Source organism: Loxodonta africana, chromosome 23 (assembly GCF_030014295.1).
Source record: "Loxodonta africana isolate mLoxAfr1 chromosome 23, mLoxAfr1.hap2, whole genome shotgun sequence".
NCBI lineage: Eukaryota > Metazoa > Chordata > Mammalia > Proboscidea > Elephantidae > Loxodonta > Loxodonta africana.
Window position 1 is genome coordinate 71,529,777 of NC_087364.1, and position 21,563 is coordinate 71,551,339.

General features: G+C 43.9%; 1 protein-coding gene across 1 annotated transcript in view; it reads left to right on the forward strand.

Moving 5' to 3' along the window:
• The window catches only part of ARHGEF26 (Rho guanine nucleotide exchange factor 26), a 142,414-nt gene that overhangs the window by 17,642 nt on the left and 103,209 nt on the right, over positions 1-21,563 (forward strand). Inside the window, exons 4-5 of the mRNA XM_064275631.1 lie at positions 15,559-15,615; positions 19,008-19,168. Coding sequence (XP_064131701.1) covers positions 15,559-15,615; positions 19,008-19,168 — 218 coding nt within the window. The remainder of the gene's footprint in view (positions 1-15,558; positions 15,616-19,007; positions 19,169-21,563) is intronic.

Consider the following 21,563-nt stretch of genomic DNA (forward strand, 5'->3'; position numbering starts at 1 on the left):
TTTGCCCCTAGTGCTCAGCTACACTGTTGTTTTCTGAGGCACAAGTTGTGCTTCTGCCTCAGGGCCTTTGCATTTGCCGTCCACTCAGCCTGCAGTAGCTCCGCTTCCTAATAGCCACATGCCTTTCTCCCTCCCTTCTCCCTACAGCCCCCGTGGACTTTCCTTATCTCCTCCATGGCTCTCAGACCTCTAGCGTACTGTGTGGTTTACTGTTTGTCAGTTGTCCGTCTACCTTCCCTGGAATAAAAGCTCCATGAAGGCAGGAATTCGTGTCCATTTTGTTCCCTGGAGCCCTGGTGGCACAGTGGTTAAGGGTTCGGCTGCTAATTGAAAGGTCAGTAGTTTGAATCCACCAGCTGCTCCTTGGAAGCCCTATGGGGCAGTTCTACTGTGTCCTATAGGGTCACTGCGAGTTGGAATTGACTCAACAGCAATGGGTTTCGTTGATTCTGGTACATCCCTAACAGGTGAAACGATGCCTGACTTACACAGGCATGTGGTAAACGTTTGGTGAATTTATGAATGAATGAATGAATGAATGTGGAAGCCCTAGTTCCCACCAGGAATCACAACAGAAAGTTACTCAGCAGTCCATGCAGGCAGGAAGTGTCCTAGTTAGGGGCAATTTGGAGGCTCTTTAATAATTTTATTTTAAAAGAAAAAGATGTGTGATGGTTGTTGGGATATATCTTGGATTCAATAAATGCCTTTGATACGTCAGGGAGCTTGGTGTCTTCTTCGTTTAGCACTGTCAGCCCATGGGAGGTATTTGCATACTATGAGGTCAAAGTAAATTATAACCTCATTCTCAACTAGATATTTCTTCTGGGAAGGTGGAAGAGATGCACTCAAGAGCAGTACAACTGTAGGAATTCAGAGTAGTGAGGTCCAAGGAGAGAAGGCTCAGTTACTTCAAGGAGTTCTGAGTAACTGTGGGGAGATGCTGTGCAACAAAGAACATGACGTTTCAGAATTCATCCATCAGATTCGTCTAGAGCGTACCGTAGCCTTTGTTGTGGCCTCCACCTGCAGTCTAGAAGGGATAGCTTCTCAGGGCCACCTCCACCCAGTGGCTGGTCTCCATGATGATTGGAGAATATCAGTGCCATCAAAATTATGACTGAATCTTTGAATGTGGGATGTGTCTTTAAAAATGTGTTACTGAGTTTTGTTGGTTTATCCAGAGTACTTATAGCCTGTTGATGTGCTAGGTATTTAGTCTGTATTCTGACGTCTAGAAGATTATTGGAGCATTTATTATCAGTATTTCTTCTATGTGATGAGATAAAGGCTGTAAAGTTAATGGACAGCATCTGCAGAAGGAAATACTGTTGCCGGTGATAGAAAATTGTGGATTATCTTCCCCTTTGGTGTCAGAGATAAGCTCTTCTACTTCCCCAACTTCGAAACACAGAAATGGAGCCCTTTCCACCTTGTGCGGTAGGAAATCTCGCTATTGGTAAACCAAAAAACCCATTGCCATTGAGTTGATTCCGACTCAGAGAGAGTGACCCTGTAGGACAGAGTAGAACTGGCCCAGAGGGTTTCCAGGGAGCAGCTGGTGGATCTGAACTGCTGACCTTTTGGTCAGCAGCTGTGCTCTTAACCACTGAGCCATCAGGGGTCCCTGATACTGGTCCAAAAAAACCCAAGCCCATTGCCATCAAGTCGATTCCAATGCTACTGGAGTGGAGTGCAATGCAGTAGGTTGTTGTCTGTGCAGCTGAGCCACAGGGAGCCCTTGTATCCATAGGGGTTCAAGGTCTCAATATGAGAAGGCGGGGCAATGCCTGAGTCGCAAGATAGCCATAGTTCTGGGACCTGCCGTGGGTCTCACAATATCCGTGTGTTTACATGTGGTTAAATTATTGACCGGGTATTTGCAGAGGACTCATTGTGTGCCAGGGCTCATACTGGGCTCCCTCAGGCACAGCTTAGGTAGCAGCACCACGAGGGAGAAGGACTGCTGTTTCATTTTATAGTAGAAGCAGCTGAGACTGATGTTAAAGGCGGTTGGTTACTCTCCTGCGTTTTAGTTGGTGTCTGCAGATTACCTAGCACAGAGCCTCTCAGTTTCCTCATGTGCTGGACGGGGGCGCCTGGGGCTCTGGAAGAGCAGGAATCCCATTTGCCGCTGCTACTTGGCCAGCGGTGTGCCTCAGCGACGCTGCCTGTTGGCTGCTTTCCCTCTGTCTCGTGAATTGGCTTCTTTTCCCCTTTTATGATGCCTGAAAGCTCCTGCAGACTCGGAGTTACTTAGACTTGGGATTACCTACCATGGCCCGGCTCCACTTCATGTTATCCTTTCAGCTTTCATATATAACTAACCCATCACCTTTGAGGTGATTCCCACTTCTGGTGACCCTGTAGGACAGGGTCGAACTGCCTCATAGGGTTTTCTTGGCTGTAAATCTTTATAGAATCAGACTGCCAAATCTTTCTGCCTTGGAGCAGCTGGTGGGATTGAACCATCAAAGTTTTGGTGAGCAGCCAGGCGCTTAACCACTGCTCCACCAGAGCTCCTCTGTATATAACTACCCAGTTGAATTTCTTGAGGGAGAGAAAATCTTACTGGCTCAGCTACTTTTCCCCCATTTAATAGGTCACTTAAACATTTATTGCCATTTGGCTAGGTGCCTAAGTCACTCTATTTCATTCAACTTTGACCTCCGTGTTGTATTATGGTACAAAACATGGCTGCTTTGGGCTGCTGTTTTCGCTGAAGCTGTGAGCAGAACAGCCTTTTTGTAGGGGTCCGTGGGGTGTTAGACGGCCTGACAGACATACCTAGTGTAAATTTATATATAGTGCAGCTGACACTGGAACCTTGGTCTGTATCAGTGGCTTGACATAATGAGAAATACATTTTACCTTGTGGCCTGATCTGTATGTTCTTATGTATGTAACTCAAGTTACCTTGTTCCTTGCAGTCCACTAGGGTACTTTCTATTTTTTCCTTTCCGTTCTGTTATGTTTAAATTGATGCCGTTCAGAGATCCATGGACTTTATTTTGTCATTCACTAAGAGGTTGTAGGGAAACCATGGTGGCGTAGTGGTTCAGAGCTATGGCTGGTAACCAAAAGGTCGGCAGTTTGAATCTACCAGGTGCTCCTTGGAAACCATATGGGGCTGTCCTATAGGGCCGCTATGAGTTGCAGTCAACTCAGTGGCAACGGGTTTGGTTTTGGTTTTGGTTTTTAGAGGTTGTAACTCATTGTTGGAAAATGCTGATGTCTGGCTCCCAAATTAATTTGTATTTCACAGCATCATAGTGGAAAGGCAAAGAAAACAGGTCTAAAACCCAGCTCTGTGCTCCAGGAACTTGTGACCTAGTTCAGAAGACAATGTAAAGAAAATGCATTGGTGATGTTTTTCAAGGAATATAGGTCATAATGCCAAACGAGCAACATCAGTAGAAGTCACATATAGCTGCTGTCACATAGGCTTTAGCTCACAGCAGCAGAACAAAGCCTCGTCCCATCTTGTGTCGTCTTCATGATCGTTGCTGTGCTCGAGTCCGTTGTTGCGGCCGCCGTGTATCTTGAGTGCCTTCCGGCCTAAGGGGTTCATCTTCCAGCACTGTATCGGACAGTGTTCTGTTGTGATCCACAGAGTTTTCATTGGCTAATTTTGTGAGTAGATTAACAGGTCTTTGTTCCTATTCTATCTTAGCCTGGCAGCGCTGCAGAAGCCTGTCCCCCATGAGTGACCCTGCTGGTATCTGAAACACTGGTGGCATAGCTTCCGGCATTATCACAACATGCACTCACCATGGTGCGACAACCAACAGATACCGTAGAGAACAGTACAAGTCAGTACAGAGCACAAGTCCTTTCTCCAGAGGATGTGGCTTACACTAGACGGGCCAGCTGGGCCAAGGAGTAGAAAGGAAAAGCAATACAAGTAGAAACGCCTCGAACAAAGGTAGAGAACGCTGTTGCAATGAGGATACGTGGAGGGAGAAAGATGGGAATTCTGTGCGTGTGTCTCAGCTCTCTGTATAAGATGACCCCTGTCCCAGGGAACCATTGTGTGCTTTCGTACATCGAATGTAAAACATCAGTTTATTACCCATTTTTCTGAGACGGGCTTTGCTAATTTTAGGTTTTTATTGCAAACCTAAGAAATCTACTCCAACGTCAGTGTTAGTCTGCGTAACTTAATGTCTTGGAGTGTTGTCATTCTCATCCACCTGCCACTTTACAAAAATAACAAACATAAATGAAACAGCAACTAAGACGTTGGCACCAGTTTAGAAACAGGTGTTCTCTTCTGTACCAGAAGCAGCTCAGACTGGTTCTGCCTCTGTCAGCCCATTCTTGATTCATCCCTTCACAATGTGTAAATGACATCTGTCTTAGTCTGGGTTCTCTAGAAAAGTAAAACCAGCAAAGTGTATAAATATATACAGAGAAAAAAAAACAGAGAGAGATTTATATCAAGGAAATGGCTCCTGCGGTTGTAGAGGCTGGAAAGTCCCAAGTCGGTGGGTCAGGTTGGAGGCTTCTCCTGGTTCACATAGCTGCAGCGTCTGTCAAATTCAAGATCAGCAGGTCAAAGAGCAGGGTTCTGGCTCATAGGCGGCGAAGACTGATGAATCCCAGGATTGGCAGGCAAGATGGCAGAAAACCTGCTAACTCAAGTCCCGAGAACAGGAAATCAGACAGACAGGAGCCAGCTGCAGGATCCAGAGCCGGCAGAAGCCCATGAGCCTTGACAGAAAATCCACCTGTATCGGATGCAGGCCACATGCCCAAGGGCACTGCCTTTCAACTGATTGGCTACTCACAGCAGATCCCATCATGGAAGTGATCGCATTATAGCAGATTTCATCGTGGAGGTGATCACATGGTTATAGGACTGCCAGACTGTGTTGTAACTGCCAAACCACTGAGAATCATGGCCCAGCCAGGTTGACACGCAGTCTTAACTGTCACAGCAGCATCTAAATCACGCTGACTTTAGCCCAGCCTTCCTCCTCTGTCTCTCACACTTCAGATCTGCCTGTCTTCACTCGTCTTCAGCACTTCTTCCTAAGCCGTAGCCAGGGGGTAGACCTGACTAAATTCTTTTTTTTCCTCTTACCGCCCTTTGCCTTAGCTACTCTACTTCTTTTACCTACTGGTCGTTGCCTCGTTTCTCCGGCTTTCCTTTGGGGTAACAACAAAAATGTGCAGATATTACTGGTATCCTCAGACAATTCTGTCTACCCTACTTGCTTTATTTCTCTTTTTCGTGAGGGGGAGCTTGAAACATATTTTGGGTTTTGTTACTGAAAATGCTGCTTTAATCACAAAGCTAAGACGTGCTTATTACAGAGCAACCAAAAAGCACTGACAGGTAAAAGGAAGAAAATAAAGATTAGCTGAGCTCTCATGGCCTCTGCATGCCCAATCGCCACTGACGTTTGAGTGTGTGGCTTTCCAGGCCGTCTTAAAATGTGCGTATGTAGAGGTTTCCTTTTAAGCAAAAACTCAGTAGTATAGCATACCTTTTGTTACATGTTTTTCCCCTCTTAAAAGTATTGCTAATACCTTTTCGTGTCATTACACCTGCTGTTTTGCAACCCATGTTTTTTTTCTCTTTGTGATGTGAATGACTTTCCACCTCATTGAGCTTTCTCCCACAACAACCTTTTTTCAGGTCCACATAGTATTTCATCAGACCAATGGATGTTCGGTTCTTTTAACCAACTCCCTAGTCATTAATTTTTTTCTATTTTTTCAGTTTGAAATTCAAAACTCACATCGATTTATTTAAGTTCCTCACAGCAGTTTTTTAGACTTACAGAAGTAATAGACATCCATTCTCCTCATTAAAAAACATAGGGGTTAAGACTAAAGTCTGCTTTGACCTTCCCACCATCCCCAACTCCCTCGGCTGCTAACTACTGTTACTGGTCTAGTCTGCTCCTCCATGTTGTGTTTATTGTTTATTGATTTTGAACATTTTATTGTGGCTTAGGTGAAAGGTTACAGAGCAAATTCGTTTCCCAACCAACAGTTTATACACAGCTTGCTGTGTCACAGCACAGTGACATTGGTTGCGGACCCCTGAATGTGTCAGCACTCTCCCCCGCCTCCCTGGGCTTCCATGTCTATTCTCCCGGCTTTCTGCCCCTACCGTTGGTTTTGGGCACATGCTGCCTTATAGGTCTCACACGTTTGATTGTTCTGAGATGTGCGCTCCTTGCTGGTGTTATTATTCGTTTTATAGGCCCACGGCACTGGGTTTATGGATTGTATGGCTGCTTTTTTTTCTTTTTTTATGGCTGCAATGCCATCTCTCGAAGTGATTTCAGCTCCAAGCTTGAAGGGTGTCTAAGTCCTCAGTATTTTATTATCTAGCTTCTTAAAACTCTTAATCTTTTATTAAATAATTTTATAGGATGGCCCTTTCCCCTTAAAATCGGTTTCACTTTCAGCCTTTCTATTTGTGTGCCATTAGCTTTTTATGTATTTTCTAAGCTCACTTTTCCCCTTCATTGCTGATAGATATTAAGTACTGCTTTTCTTACTCATCGGGAAGACAGGGAATGAATGAACTTGGGCCCAGGCTCCACAGCCCGCGGGGAATGCAGGCGCCTGAAAGCCACAAGTGAAAGGGAGGGATTTGTTTGGTGGAGAAATGTCAGGACCTATCAGTGCCTTCAGTTACCAGGGAACCCACCTGACGGCTTGGCTTTCACCAATGAGAGGGGCGGTTTCTGGGGCGCCCAAGGGGACAGTAGCTGCAGGCCACAACTCCCCAAATTCAGAGGTTTGAGCAGATGGTATGCCACGGTGGTTAAGAGCTCTGGCTTTGGGTGCGAGGGGGCCTGGGCTCATATTCCAGCTGTGCCTTGTATTAGGGCTGATTACCTAACTTTGGGGTGTCTCCATGGTTTATTTCTAAAACGGTGTCAGTAATACCTTCTTCACAGGTTGTTATAAGGTTTAGATGCATGGAAAGACCTTCGCTCAGAGCCTGGTATGCAGTAAGCATCTAGCACAATGCTTCCAAAAAACCCAAACCCGTTGCCGTCGAATCGATTCCGAATCACAGTGAGTGACCCTGTAGGCAGGGTAGAACTGCCCCATAGGGTGTCCAAGGAGGGGCTGGTGGATTTCAACTGCTGACCTTTTGGTTAGCAGCTGAGCTCTTAACCACTGTACCACAATGATAGTTTGAGAAATAAATTATGGACCAGCTAGAAGCACCTGGAATCAGGAATTGGCTAGACGTGGGAGTCCCCGAGCGGTGGAAACAGTTAATGCACTCGGCGCTAATCAAAAAGTTGGTAGTTTGAGTCTACCCACGGGTGCCTTGGAAGAAAGGTCTAGTGGCCTGTTCTCAAAAATCAGCCATTGAAAACCCTATGGAGCACAGTTCTACTCTGACACACGTTACTCGATGCATTTTTTAAATTAAGTACATGGTTTTATTAAACGGGCCGTTGTCTTCTACCTTTTCTCTTTAAAACAAGAAGTGTTCTATTTATTTAGCCACCACTCCCTAAAAGGATGGCACTCTTGCCATCTTGACCTCATTGATCTGGTCTTTGGTGATTCAGATCTCTGGTCCTTTGAGTGTGATGTTGTGGGCAGCTCATAGGTTACTACAGTGGTGTCTCAGAACAAAGAGGATTTTTCATTTTAGGGGCTTCAAGCATATTCTCAAAGAGCCTGCTGTTCCCGTGTTGTTTACAGTGGAAAAACTCTAGGTCATTTGTAATTCAGGGGCTCCTCAGGTGATGTTCCAAACCCATTGCCATCTAGTCTATTCTAACTCATAGTGACCTCATAGGACTGAGTAGAACTGCCCCATAGAGTTTCCAAGGAACGCCTGGTGGATTTGCACTGCCAACCTTTTGGTTAGCAGCCGTAGCTTTTAACCAGGATGTGACCAGGGTTTCCTGGGTTATGTTAGGTCTGTGGAAAGGACCTGGGAATGATTATGTCACAAGGTATAATTTTAATCTGCAATTCATTCCTTTCCTACTTGTGAGAATGGAAGTCCATGAGTAGTGAATCACCCATGGGCATCAATAACCTGCTTGTTTGCAGAGACTGGGCAAACTCTGACAAGTATAAAGGTCTTAGCTCAAATGGGTATCCAGGGTAACTCCATGCTTTACAAAGCCAGAGTGCTCCAGGACTTTAAATATCTAATGTAATTTTTGGAGCCCTGGTAGCACAGCAGTTAAGAGCTTGGCTACTGTCTTAGTTACACAGTGCTGCTATAACAGAAATAGCACAAGTGGATGGCTTCAACAAACAAGTTTATTCTCTCATATTCTAGTGGGATAGAAGTTCGAATTCAGGTCTTCACCTCCAGGGGAAGCTTTCTCTCTCTTTTGGCTCTGGGGGAAGGTCCTTGTCATCAATCTACCCCTGGACTAGGAGCTTCTCAGCACAGGGACCCCGGGTCCAAAGAATGCACTATTCTGGCTGTTGTTTCTTGGTGGTATGAGGTGCCCCGTCTCTCTGCTTGCTTCTCTCTTTTATATCTCAAAAGAGATTGGCTTAAGGCACAACCTAATCTTGTAGATTGAGTCTTGCCTCAGTAACATAACTGCCTTTAATTCTGCCTCATTAACATCATAGAGGTTGGATTTACAACACATAGGAAAATCACTTCAGATGACAAAATGGTGAACAATCACACAACACTGGGAATCATGGCCTAGCCAAGTTGACACATTTTTTGGGGGGGACACAGTTCAATCCATAACAGCTGCTAACCAAAAGATCAGCAGTTCGAATCCACCAGCTGCTCCTTGGAAGCCCTGTGAGGCGGTTCTCCTCTGTCCTAGAGGGTCGCTATGAGTTGGAATTGACTGGCTTTTGAGCCTTTTTGGTCAGTCTTTTGAGGCCCTCCCGTTCTGTTTTCCCTGACTGGTGGAGAGAAGTAGAAGGGATGCCTGTTAACTAGGGACAACATCACATCGTGGAGGCCCGAGAACATATTTCTGCTCTACCTCATTTAAGGTGTTGATCTGCTCTGCCAGGAGAATGGCGCTTTATATCTTGGTTCTCTCCACAGGTATAGGAACGACTCTCTCCTGCTAGATAGCTTCTGTCTAAATGGCAGTATTGGCAATATTGAGACTTCCACCATCCAACTCTCAGTGTGTTGTACTCTGGTGACTTGTGTGTTGCTGTAATGCTGGAATCCATGCCACCGGTATTTCAAATACCAGCAGGGTCACCCATGGTGGGCAGGTTTAGGCAGAGCTTCTAGTCTGAGACAGACTGGGAAGGAAGGCCTGGCAGTCTATTCCTGAAAGTTATTGTTGTTCTTAGATGCCGTTGAGTCCGTTCCAAACATAGCGACCTTATATGCAGCAGAACGAAACACAATTCAATGGCGTCAGTTCTTCTTCAGTCTTCCTTATTTATCGTCCAGCTTCCACATGCATATGATGCAACTGAAAAGACCATGGCTTGGGTCAGGTGCACCTTAATGCTCAGAGTGACTTTTTTGCTTTTCAACACTTTAAAGAGGTGTTTTGAAGCAGATTTGCCCAATGCAGTATGTTGTTTGCTTCTTGACTGCTGCTTTCATGGGCTTTGACTGTGGCTCCAAGTAAAATGAAATCCTTGACAACCTCCATCTCCTCTCCGTTTATCATAATGTTACTTATTGGTCAGTTGTGAGGATTTTTGTTTTCTTTATGTTGAGGTTCAATCCATACTAAAGGCTGTAGTCTTTGATTTTCATCAGTAAGCGCTTCAAGTCCTCTTCATTTTCAGCAAGCAAAGTTGTGTCATCTGCATATCACAGGTTGTTAACGAGTCTTCCTCCAATCTTGATGCCACATTCTTCTACACATAGTTCAGCTTTTTGCATTATTTGCTCACCTTACAAATTGAATAAGTGTGGTGAAAGGATACAACCCTGACGCACACCTCTCCTGACTTTAAACCACACAGTGTCCTCTTGTTCTGCTCTAATGACTGCCTCTTGGTCTATGTACAGGTTCCACACGAGCACAATTAAGTGTTGTGGAATTCTCATTCTCTGCAGTGTTATCCATTATTTGTTATGATCCGCACAGTCTATTCTGTCCCATAGAGTTGCTGTGAGTCAGAACCAACTCGACGGCAGCAGTTTTTCTGGTTGATGACAGAAAGAAATGAAAAAATCAGAAGAGATGTTTAAAGGAGCGTTGTTCTGGCTGGCTGTGTGTTCTGTTTGTCATCGGCCAGAGCTAACAATATGAAATATATATTTTAAAAATAAAAAGTGAATTATCTCATTTTTGGTAGCAAAATAGGAGGCGTAGATTTTAGAAGCTGATATATTATTTTAGCTTTTCCAAGAATGGAAACAAGGGGAACACTTGCAGAAATGTGTTAAACGTGGTAACGCTTTAAATTCTTTTTAGCAAAACTGAGCAAACTGCAAAAAGTCTGTCGATTTTAAAACCATGTATATGAGCGTATGCTTTAGACACACAGGAAGCAATAAGCTTGTTCATGCAAAACAAAAACCGACGTCTTTAAGTGATTTTTATTTAAGTTTACTGACAAGGTCACTGTTTTTGAGTTGGAAAATTTCCGGAGGTGCTTACTGTAAAAGGAGTGCCTGGGTGGGGGAAACAGTTAATGCTCTTCGCTCCTATCTGAAAGTTCGGCAGTTTGAGTCTATCTAGAGGCACCTTGGAAGAAAGGTCTGGTGATCTACTTCCAACAAATCAGCAGCCACTGAAAACCCTACAGAGCCTAGTGGGGTCGCCACGAGCTGGACTTGACTCAACGGCAACTGGGTTTTTTTTACGATTAAAAACTCCACATACATTCTTTCTCCTTCCCTCCCTTCCTCTCTCCTTCCTTTCCTTCCTTCCTTCATTTCTGCTTGATATTTTGTTCCTGTGTTCTTATTCTTCCTTAATTTTCTTGTCTCTGCCTTCTCCCGTCTTTCTCTTTTCGGGTCCCTCTCTCTACCTCTTTCTCCGGTTTCATCTGTCCACACTACCACATCTCTGAAACCATCTTGCCTGCTTATTGTCTTCCATCCCCAGGCACCTGGCTCTCAGGTGCTACTGAATTTAGAGATGAATGTCGAGGAGGTCTTGGGTGGACAAAACGATCCCTTTCTGCTCTAGAGAACTGGGTGAGCCTGTCCTGTACAAGGCGTGGAGGGGCTGGGACAGAGGGACAGGTGGGGGAGGACAGGCCCAGGAGCTGCCACGTGGCAGCCAGCCAGGAGGAGCTGGTTTGTCATAACTCCCCAGAGCAAACCTTCAGGCTCCCTGAATGTGCTGCAGGGCCCAGGGATGTTTCCTTGAGTCTTTTTTTTTTTTCCCCTGTGACAGTAGATTTTGTTTGGGCTGCTGGTTTCTTTCTTTCTTTTTTTTAAATTGTATTTTAGCTTAGGGTTTAAGGAGCAAATTAGTTTCTCATTAAATAATTAACACACACATTGTTTTGTGACATTTGTTGCCACCCTCACAATATGTCAACACTCTCCCTTCTCATCCCTGGGTTCCCTAATTACCAGCTTTCCTCTCCCTTCCTGCCTTCTAGTCCTTGCCCCTGGGCTGGTGTGCCCCTTTAGTCTTGTTTTTTTTATGGGCCTGTCTAATCTTTGGCTGAAGGGTGAACCTCAGGAGTGAGTTCGTTACTGAGCTGAAAGGGTGTTCATGGGCCATAATCTCAGGGTTTCTTCAGTCTCTGTCAGGCCAGTAAGTCTGGTCTTTTTTTTTGTGAGTTAGAATTTTGTTCTACGTTTTTCTCCAGCTCTGTCTGGGACCCTCTGCTGTGATCCCTGTCAGAGCACCCAGTGGTGGTAACTGGGCACCATCTAGCTGTTCTGGACTCAGTCTGGTGGAGGCTGTGGTAGTTGTGGTCCATTAGTCCTTTGGACTAACCTTTCCCTTGTGTCTTTGGTTTTCTTCATTCTTTCTCGCTCCCAGTGAGATAAGACCAGGAGAGCGTTTTAGACGGCTGCTCACAGGCTTTTAAGACTCCAGATGCTACTTGCCAAAGTCGGGTGTAGAACATTTTCTTTATAAACTGTGTTATGCCTGTTGAGCTAGACGTTTCCCAAGCGCTGGTTTCTTACTGATGACTTTTTTGGCTTTTTTGTGAAAGGAATATTTTATCACTTGTAGTATCAGTATTCCCAAACAACCCAACTCGTTGCAATTGAGTCAATTCCGATTCATAGTGACCCCACAGGACAGAGTAGAACTACTCCATAGGGTTTCCAAGGAGCGGGTGATGGATTTGAACTGCCGACCTTTTGGTTAGTAGCCAAACTCTTAATCACTGCAATGATTATTCTGACCATTCATACTTTTATCTTTTTCAAAACTACCTTCTCTCCTGCCTCAAAAGAGTAAATAATTTAATTGTGGAGTTTTCGGGGTTTTTTTTTTTTTTTTTTTTTTTGTGTGTGTGTGTTCTTTTCCTTCTTGACGGGGTGAAGTCCTCTTAATCTCTGGGTTAACCAGCTGTCATCTGTGTAGGTCTTTAAGCCGAGGTATTTCATTCTCTTTCCCTAAGATTTCCGGGTCTGGGCTCATTCGAATGAGTTTTGGGTGCAGTTGCCCGTGGAGTGGAAGCTGGCTGGCGATTCACCTGCAGAGACCGTGGGCATGGTGCCCATATGTTAGTCTGTCAGGGCTTCACGTCAGACAGGAAATCCTGTGAAATTTCTGTTCAGGGTTCACCAGATGGAGCAGCGCTGAACTGTTTCATTCTTCTGGCCAGGCTCCTCCCTTTTTAAAATGTGCGAAGAAGCCTCATTAGCCACGAATTCTTACTGACAGGCTGACCCAGGGTCAGGCCTGCGGGTAAGGCTGAGAATATTCCCGGATGTGGGGGAACCAAACACACACACACTTTAATATGGAGACTTGGTATTAGAAGGGGTCTTAGTGATCATAGCCTAAACTCCCTAGAAATGGGGTGCCTCAAAGGGTCTAGTCTCATTGAGAGTAGGGGTTCCTAATCCACAGAACATCGTGAGTAAGATGTCAGCTCTGGAGTTAGACCAGCATGGCTGCAGAGCCTAGCCTGGCTATATTAGCTGTTGACCTTGGATGCTAAGCCTCAGTTGTTATCCCCATCTGTGAAATTGGGGTAAGAATAATATCAAAGGAGTGTAAAATGCTTAAACTGTTTCCAGGCACACAGTAAGTGTTCAGTACAGGATTGCTGTTTTACTGTTCATTTAGGGCTCTTTATACTCTATAGGAAACCCGGGGGGCGTAGCGGTTAAGAGCTATGACTGCTAACCACGAGGTGCTCCTCGGAAACCCTACGGAACAGTTCTCCTCTGTCCTATAGGGTCGCTATGAGTCAGAGTCCACTGGAGGGCAACAGGTTTTTTTTTTTCGGTACTGTATCATAGTTGTTGTTAGCTGCTATCGAGTTGGCCCCCGACTCATGGTGACCTCACGCACAATGGAATGAAATGGTGCCTGGTCCTGAGCCGTCCCCGTGACTGTTGAGGATCAGACCACTCTGTTATACTGCTTTCTAACTATTCCGAAAAACAAATTAATGGACAGTAACCTGAACTGTGTTAATTTCTGTGACAGTGCAAGGTAGAGAGAGCAGAGCGCCAGCGAGGTCCCCCTAGGGTGTACCTCACACCCCCGGGATTTGCAAAGACTTTCCAGGGATGGGCAAGAATGGCTTTAGGGCTATCATTCTCCACACTTCACCGTAGGGTTCCTCTCTTTTCTAAAACTGAGCCTGCGTCTGCAGCTTAGATGTTCTTCTTCCTCACCTCTCCTTTGGGCTCAAGCGTAACAATTGTGAGGACGGTGCAGGGCTGGGCCATGTTCCTTCTCTTGTACCTAGGGTCACTATGAATTGGAACCAACTCAACGGCACCTGACAATATTTATAATTAGCAGGAAGGTACATCTTTTGAATTCTTTAAACTTATGATGAAAACTTAAGTATCAGCTTAAGAGTGTGTCTAATAGGAACATGGTTTTTAAATTTTTTAGGGGGTATGATAGCAAAAAAGTTGGAGAACCTTTGTTACACTGCGTTACCATTGTTCTCTAACATGACAGAGGACCCTCTCCTTTCAGGCTGCTGTTCTTTCTGCTGTGGGCAAGATTTAATTGGTTGGCATTTTATGTCTGCATTACCTGGTGTTAATTTAATCTTTGATTGAAGAACATTAATTTCTTTCATGTGCGAGGCTCAGTGTTGTGGTACCAGGGACACATCCAGGCCCTGCCTTCATGGTTTTGTTTAGAAAATTGAGTTTTTTTTTTTTTTTTTAATGAATTATTTTTTTATTGTACTTTAGATGAAGGTTTACAGAACAAACTAGTTTCTCATCAAACAGTTAATACACACATTGTTCTGTGGCATTGGTTAACAACCCCATGACATGTCAACGCTCTCTCTTCTCAACCCTGGGTTCCCTATTACCAGCTTTCCAGTTCCCTTCTGCCTTCCAGTCCCTGCCCCAGAGCTGGTGCACCCCTTTAGTCTTGTTTTGTTCCATAGGCCTGTTCAGTCTTTGGTTGAAGGGTGAACCTCAGGAGTGACCTCATTACTGAGCTGAAAGGACGCCTGGGGGCCATACTCTCAGGGTTTCTCCAGTCTCTGTCAGGCCAGCAAGTCTGGTCTTTCTTTTTGAGTTAGAATTTTGTTCTACATTTCTCTCCAGCTCTGTCTGGGACCCTGTATTGTGATCTCTGTCAGAGCAGTCAGTGTTGGTAGCTGGGCACCATCTAGTTTTACGGGACTCAGTCTGGTGGAGGCCATGGTAGATGTGGTCCATTAGTCCTTCGGACTAATCTTTCCCTTGTATCTTTGGTTTAAAAACTGATTCTTGGTGATGGAAACTCTAGTAATCCAATAAAATGTTTGGCAATTAAGATAGGGGTTGCAGTGGGTCAATTTAATCTATAAGTACCTGTAACCGTTGCCGTCTAGTTGACTGCAACTCATAGCAACCATGTGGGACAGAGTAGAACTGCCCCATAGGGTTTCCAAGGAGCGGCTGGTAGATTTGAACTGCTGACATTTTGGTTAACAGCCAAGCTCTTACTTGCAATATAGTACTAGTGTTCTTGTCAGTATTATTGCTTCTCAAAAGAATTTAAATCTACTGAAAAGACTGCCGAAATCTGTGGGGGGAGTTTCTTGTTTGGTTGGATTTTATTATAAAGGGCATTGGTATTCCATGAAGTCTTTATGGAAAATAGTGTTAAAATCACGTTTTCAATATGCAGACCTGGGAAGTAAACTATCAGCCACGGATTCATTTTGTTTATTATTGGATTTCTTTTTTTTATGATTTGTGAGATTAGTTTGAAAAGTGTTTTAGGGGATCCAGAACTAAGAATAGAACAGAATAGAATAACTCAGCCTGATAGGATAAAGACACTTTTTCAGTTCTTTACTGTTAACTCTGCTAATTTATTAATGTGATTAAATATTATTTGTGGATATAAATGTGATTAAAAATCAGTATTGCCAAGTTCAATATTTTGTCTCATTTTCCCTAATCCATTTTTGAAGGTCGTGGAGTTATGCCTTGTATAATAAAGAAACTGTTAAAGTAAATGTGTTTGGCTTACTTTGCTTTCTCCGCAGGTTAAAAGAAATGGGCTATCTCAGACAGTTAGCCAGGAGGAAAGAAAGAGGCAGGAGGTATGTTTTCTACTGAACAGGTGCTTTTCAACTCTCAAGTGTGAGTGTGGGCCCCTGTGCTTCTGTGTTTTTCTTGCCGTGGGAGCTTGTTCAGCATTGTCCTTTGAAAACATAGTTATCTTGTCCTTTTTACAAAAGCACATGTGGTCATTGACACATTGAAAAAATGAGAAACTTTAGATAAGATCCCCCAAAATAAAAATTTTAACTATCCCAACATCATTTTCACCTAGAAAAACAGAGCACCTGGTCCAGGTATTTTAAACTGGAAGATCTATGTTGAAAAACAAGACAGACATTAGATCCTACATCTGAAAAAGGACTTTAGTGGAAAAACTCATGAAACTGAATAAAGTTAATCGTGTTGTACCAACGTTCATTTCTTTAGTTTTGACAAATGTACCCTGGTTATATATGACACAAATATTAGGGGAAGCTGGATGTGAAGAGTTTACAGGAGTTCTGACCTCTCTTTGCAAGTTTTCTGTAAATCTAAAATAATTGCAAAATAAAAATTTTACTGAAAGGCAAGCGCAGATAATAATAGTATTTTATCAACACAGGTTAAGAAAATGATAATATCATGAAATTCTCAAACCTCTTTCCTCTCATCTTATGCCTGTTAGTATGTATGTGTATGTAAGTCCATGGAAACCCTGGTGGCATAGTGGTTACGAACTGCGGCTGCTAACCAAAAGGTCAGCAGTTCGAATCCACCAGGCGCTCCTGGGAAACTCTGTGCATCTATAAATTAACTCCACAAAGGCCTGGAGATACCCTCTTCACTGGCATAAAGTAAAGTAAAAGTATCAGGGCACGCAATAATAACGTTTTTGTCAGTTAAAAAAAAAAATAGAATAGTATAGAATACGTGTGTATCCACCCCTTAGAATGAACAAATGTATTACATTGACCTTTTTTTCTTCATATTTTTTAAAGTAAACTTTTTGATTAAGTCCTACATTCTCCTCTTCGGTCTCATCCCTTCCCGTCTTCCCTAGAGTCACTTACAATTATAAATTAGTGCATGTCCTTCCGATCTGTGTTTTTTAAGCATGTAGTATACATACCAAAAAACCTGCCATCGAGTTGGTTCCCACTCATAGCAACCCTGTAGGACAAAGTAGAACTGCCCCATAGGGTTTCCATGGCTGTAATCTTTACTGAAGCAAACTGCCACATCTTTCTTCCACAGAGCAGCTGGTGGGTTCAAATCGCCAACCTTTATCGGTTAGCAGCCAAGCGCTTTAGCCTGCGCGCCACCAGGGCTCCTGTATTACACATATATATGTAACTATGGAAACCCTGGTGGCGTAGTGGTTAAGTGCTACAGCTGCTAACCAAAGGGTCGGAGTTCGAATCCGCCAAGTGCTCCTTGGAAACTGTCTGCGGCAGTTCTACTCTGTCCTATAGAGTCGCTATGAGTCAGAATTGACTCGCCGGCACTGGGTTTGGTTTTTTTTTTTGTTTATGTAACTATAGGAGCCCTGGTGATGCGGAGGTTAAGAGCTTGGCTGCTAACCAAATTGTCAGCAGTTCATATCCACCAGCTGCTCCTTGGAAATCCTATAGGGTGTTTCTACTCTGTCCTATAGGGTCACTATGATTCGGAATCAGCATGAAGGCAATGGGTATGTGTATGTATATATGTACGCAAATAAACTTGTGTGTTTTAAAGTGTAGATAAATGATACAATTCTGTACATATTTTTCGCTTGCTTTTTAAGCCCTGGTGGCGTAGTGGTTAAGTGCTATGGCTGCTAACCAAAGGGCTGGCAGTTCAAATCTGCCAGGCGCTCCTTGGAAACTCTATGGGGCAGTCCTACCCTGTCCTGTAGGGTCACTGTGAGTCGGATTCGACTCAACGGCACTGAGTTTGGTTTTTTGTTTTGTTTTGTTTTTTCTTTACATTCAACATTGTTTTTGAGTTTTATCCATGTTAACACATATAAATCGAGAGACTTCATTCTTTCGCTTGATTCCTTGTAGTGCAGCTGCGACACGTTTAAGTACCCAACCCACTGCCATTGAGTGGACTCCGACTCATAGGGACCGTGTAGAACAAAGCAGAACTGCCCCATAGGGTTTCCAAGGTGCGGCTGATGGATTTGAACTGCCAGCCTTTCAATTAGCAGCCTGAGCTCTTAACCACTACACCACCAGGGCTCCTTACATTTAAGTAAGACTTCCCTAAAAAGGGATGCTAAAAAGAGAGATGAACACTGGAACTGGCACCACTAGCTGGACTTATAAAATACGGCCTGGCCATCAGCAGCTGGAGCCTACCAGCCCTGCCTGGCCTGCTCCCTTCTCAGCTCAGCCATACCACAGGGAATTATGGGAAGAACCCCTGTTCTCCTTCGAGGCAAGGGCTTGAGAGCAGGGAATTCTGGGAAGAGCCCCCATCCCATCTCCCTTTGAGGCAAGGGCTTGAAGGCAGGCACCCCAGAGGCCAGGATGACGATAACAAAGTAATTAGGGAAGGTCTCCAGAAAGGATGAGAATCTCAGGCCTGAGAAGATGTTCGCCATCCTGCCCTGAGGAAGACTGCTCCCTGTGTGCCATTCTTGGAAGATCTGAATTTGATTTTGCTAATGAGCTAGATGGATTTCTCACACAGGGCACTGGTGTCTATCCACATATGTGGGGTTGGCGTTGCATCATTAACAAGAGCTTATCAGGAAAACCACTGTGTGCCTGACACCGAGAGTTTCTGTACAGGAGCCTTCCTTCCTTCTTGAGGCCCTGACGAGAGCAGGGAGGGTGGCTTGTTAAATGGATGGAATGGCTTTCAATTGCATGCGTTTATATAAAAGAATTTCTGTGGCTGATAAGAACCTTTTGTGGGTACACAGTCCTGCTCTCTTAATACAGCAGAAAATGTGCTATTATTGCCCACAGATTAGTAGGATTAAAACATAGGGAGGGAAAGAGTACATGTGAGAGGGTGGCAGAGGGATGCATTTGTGAGAAATTTCTTCTGAATTCCAAGTGGTGGCCATAAATCCTTACTGTTCCTGAAGCAGCAGGCTTTGAGAGCGGGGCTGGAGGAGATGACCTCAAAGGCTAATTAGTGTCACCCTGAGATTTTAGGACATGGTCTCACTTCCTTCCATAGATTCTTCCCCATGGCAAAGGCATGACCTCAAGATGCAATCTCTAGCCATGGAAATGTTTCCATTTTCTCACGTATATGCCACAGGCAGTGACTATTTCTGAAGATTTGGGGTGTATGTGCCCTGTGTAAAGACAGTAGTTTGGGATTACAGTTTTATCAATGCCCATTTTTCTGTGCTTTTCAAGATATATGGCGTTCTTATAGAAGAATCGTGTGAAGTATATTTAGTTCTTTAATGAAAAGAATTAATAGCTTTCCTTTTCCTTTTTACCAGGCTATCTTTGAAGTCATATCCTCTGAACGTTCGTATTTACTCAGCTTGGAGATACTGATCCGAATGTTTAAAAATTCTAAAGAATTGAGCAACACGATGACCAAAACAGAGAGCCACCATCTTTTCTCCAACATTACAGATGTCTGTGAGGCAAGCAAGAAGTAAGTTCACTTCAGTTTGCCATTTGTGGTGCCGAGACATTGCTTGCTAATAGACTCCTGTGTTATTGCAAACAGAAGGAAGCCAGGGTTATAAGGTTTCTCATTCGTTGAATTGGCTTTTGTCTTCATTCTTTGGAATAAATTTTAAGAGGTGTTTCAACTTGTTGATGTATACACAGATGCTAACTGTCATTAATTGTCACAGCAGGCAGTTGTATCTAAGGCCTCCATTCCTTCTCCTTCCCCCACTTCCTCTGCTCCCTCTTCCCCTTTCATTCCTCCTCTTGAGCACAATGTTTTGGGATATTTAGTTGAGGGGGAAAAGTAACCCACACCCCTACCATCCGACTACAGAAATGATTTTTGTTTACATCTTCATAGTTTCTTTGTTCCTATCTGTAAATATTATTTCTAAAATGTGATTGTAATGAACAAAATAATTTGTATTATTTTGCTGTATCTAACTTTCAATAAGCACTATTGTCAAGAGTCTTCACGGTTGTTTTAATGACTGCAGGAGGCTCAGCTCACCAGTGGTAAACTCTCATACAGTTTTAAGTGAACTACTGAAGCTGTGTACCAGCCGTGTACTAGTTCAACAATATAAAGTTGCCATTTTGTTAGGTCAAAATGGGTTACCCTATTTTTACACAAATACTGCGCGCCTTCTACATTTGTCAACTGCGTCCATCCCCCCCACAAGGCATTTTCCTAGGCACGCTATGCTATTTTTTTTTTTTTCCACAAGAACACGTGGTTGACAAACAAACATAAAAATATGGTAAATATTGGTAATTTTATATGGTTGGGGTAAAGGTACATTTGATGTACAGCTAAGGAAATTTAAGCTCCAAGGCTCCTCACTTGCAAGAGCACCTTATAAATATTTACTGTCGTGCCTAATTGTTTCCTAAAGGAGGCCTACATGTTGTGTAGGTTTCAAACCAAACCGAAGACCAAGCCGGTTGCCGCTGAGTCATCTCCAACTCATGGCAACCCCACGTGTGTCAGAGTAGAGCTGTGCTCCATGGGATTTTCAGTGGCTGGTTTTGTTATTATTATTATTTGGATGTAGATAGCCAGGCTTTCTTCCAGGTGCCTTTTGCTGGACTCAAACCTCCAAGCTTTTGGTCAGCAGATGAGTATGTTAACCGCTTGTATCACCCAGGGTTTTGTACAGGCTTTAGGGCCCACAGAACCTGGATCTGCACTGAGGTGAGTGTTCCTTGTGAATACGGACATTACGCTCTTCTCAGTTCAAGGGCAGACAGAACCAAGTACGTGGTGATAATAACACTTCACGTCTTCTGACTCCTTACTGTGTGCTGGTGGGATTTCCTTTTTAGCTACAAGATTGAACACCCATGCTGACACAGGTTGGCGTGTGAGTTAGGGCAACTTCAGAGAGATGGAGTTTGTGGCTAGATCACCAAAATCTCCAAAAACTTCTTGAGAGTGGCACAACTTCAGAAGCCAGATTCTGTCACAAGTAAAGATTCTGGCAGTGCTGTTACTGACATGGATACTCAACGGTACACGTTAGGAGGGCCCACTGAGCCTCAGGAAACAGTGGGCCCATGGTGTCCAGGTGGTAGCATGCATGGCAGCTTGGAGGTCCACTCTCAGAAGTTAGATCGTTGCTTGTATTCAGTCCATTGGTCGTTTTGGTACCAAGCTTGCCAGTTTTGGTAAGAGAAACGAAAGCCTCATTTTTCTCTTCAGTGATGGGGCAGAACAAGGGGTGTCACTGTCAGAAAGGTATTCAGATTTCAAAATGCGTCTCTTTCGTTTTAATGTGTGCTTAAGTTGAACTATGAAAATAAAGCTTCTTATTTACTACATTGCTTATAAAGAATTATTGCTGTTTTGATAACTATAAAACGTAGATCATGATTTTAGTTAGAATATGTTTTTTGAAAACCAGGGCTGAATGCTTTTACTCACGGACAGAATTGTGCTTTGACCCATGTGGCAGCCAGTCAGCTTACTGCAGTGTGTAAGTGACTCCAGAGCATGCTTCTAGAAAATTCTGAACGTTGAATAACAATGGTTCTTCTTGAACAGAAGATAGGTCCTTGGAGTCTTGTGAGCCTCAGACAGCGCTGTTCCCATAACTGAGTGGTTTAGAAAGACAGCGGATTTGTGTCAAAGGGACCTGGGCTCCAGCATTTGCTTCTCTTATTGGTTGTTGGTTACCCTTAAGCAGATCGCTAAACCTTTCCAGCCTCACTTCTTATCTGTAAAATGGGGATAAACTTAGTATCTACCTCATAGGGTGATCGGAAGGATCACGTGAAATGAGTCATCGTTTCCTCAAGTGGGGCATTCAGGAGATCACTTTAGATGATGGGTCATTGGGTCATCTGGAAATAACCCAAATTCTGTTCAGTTTTAA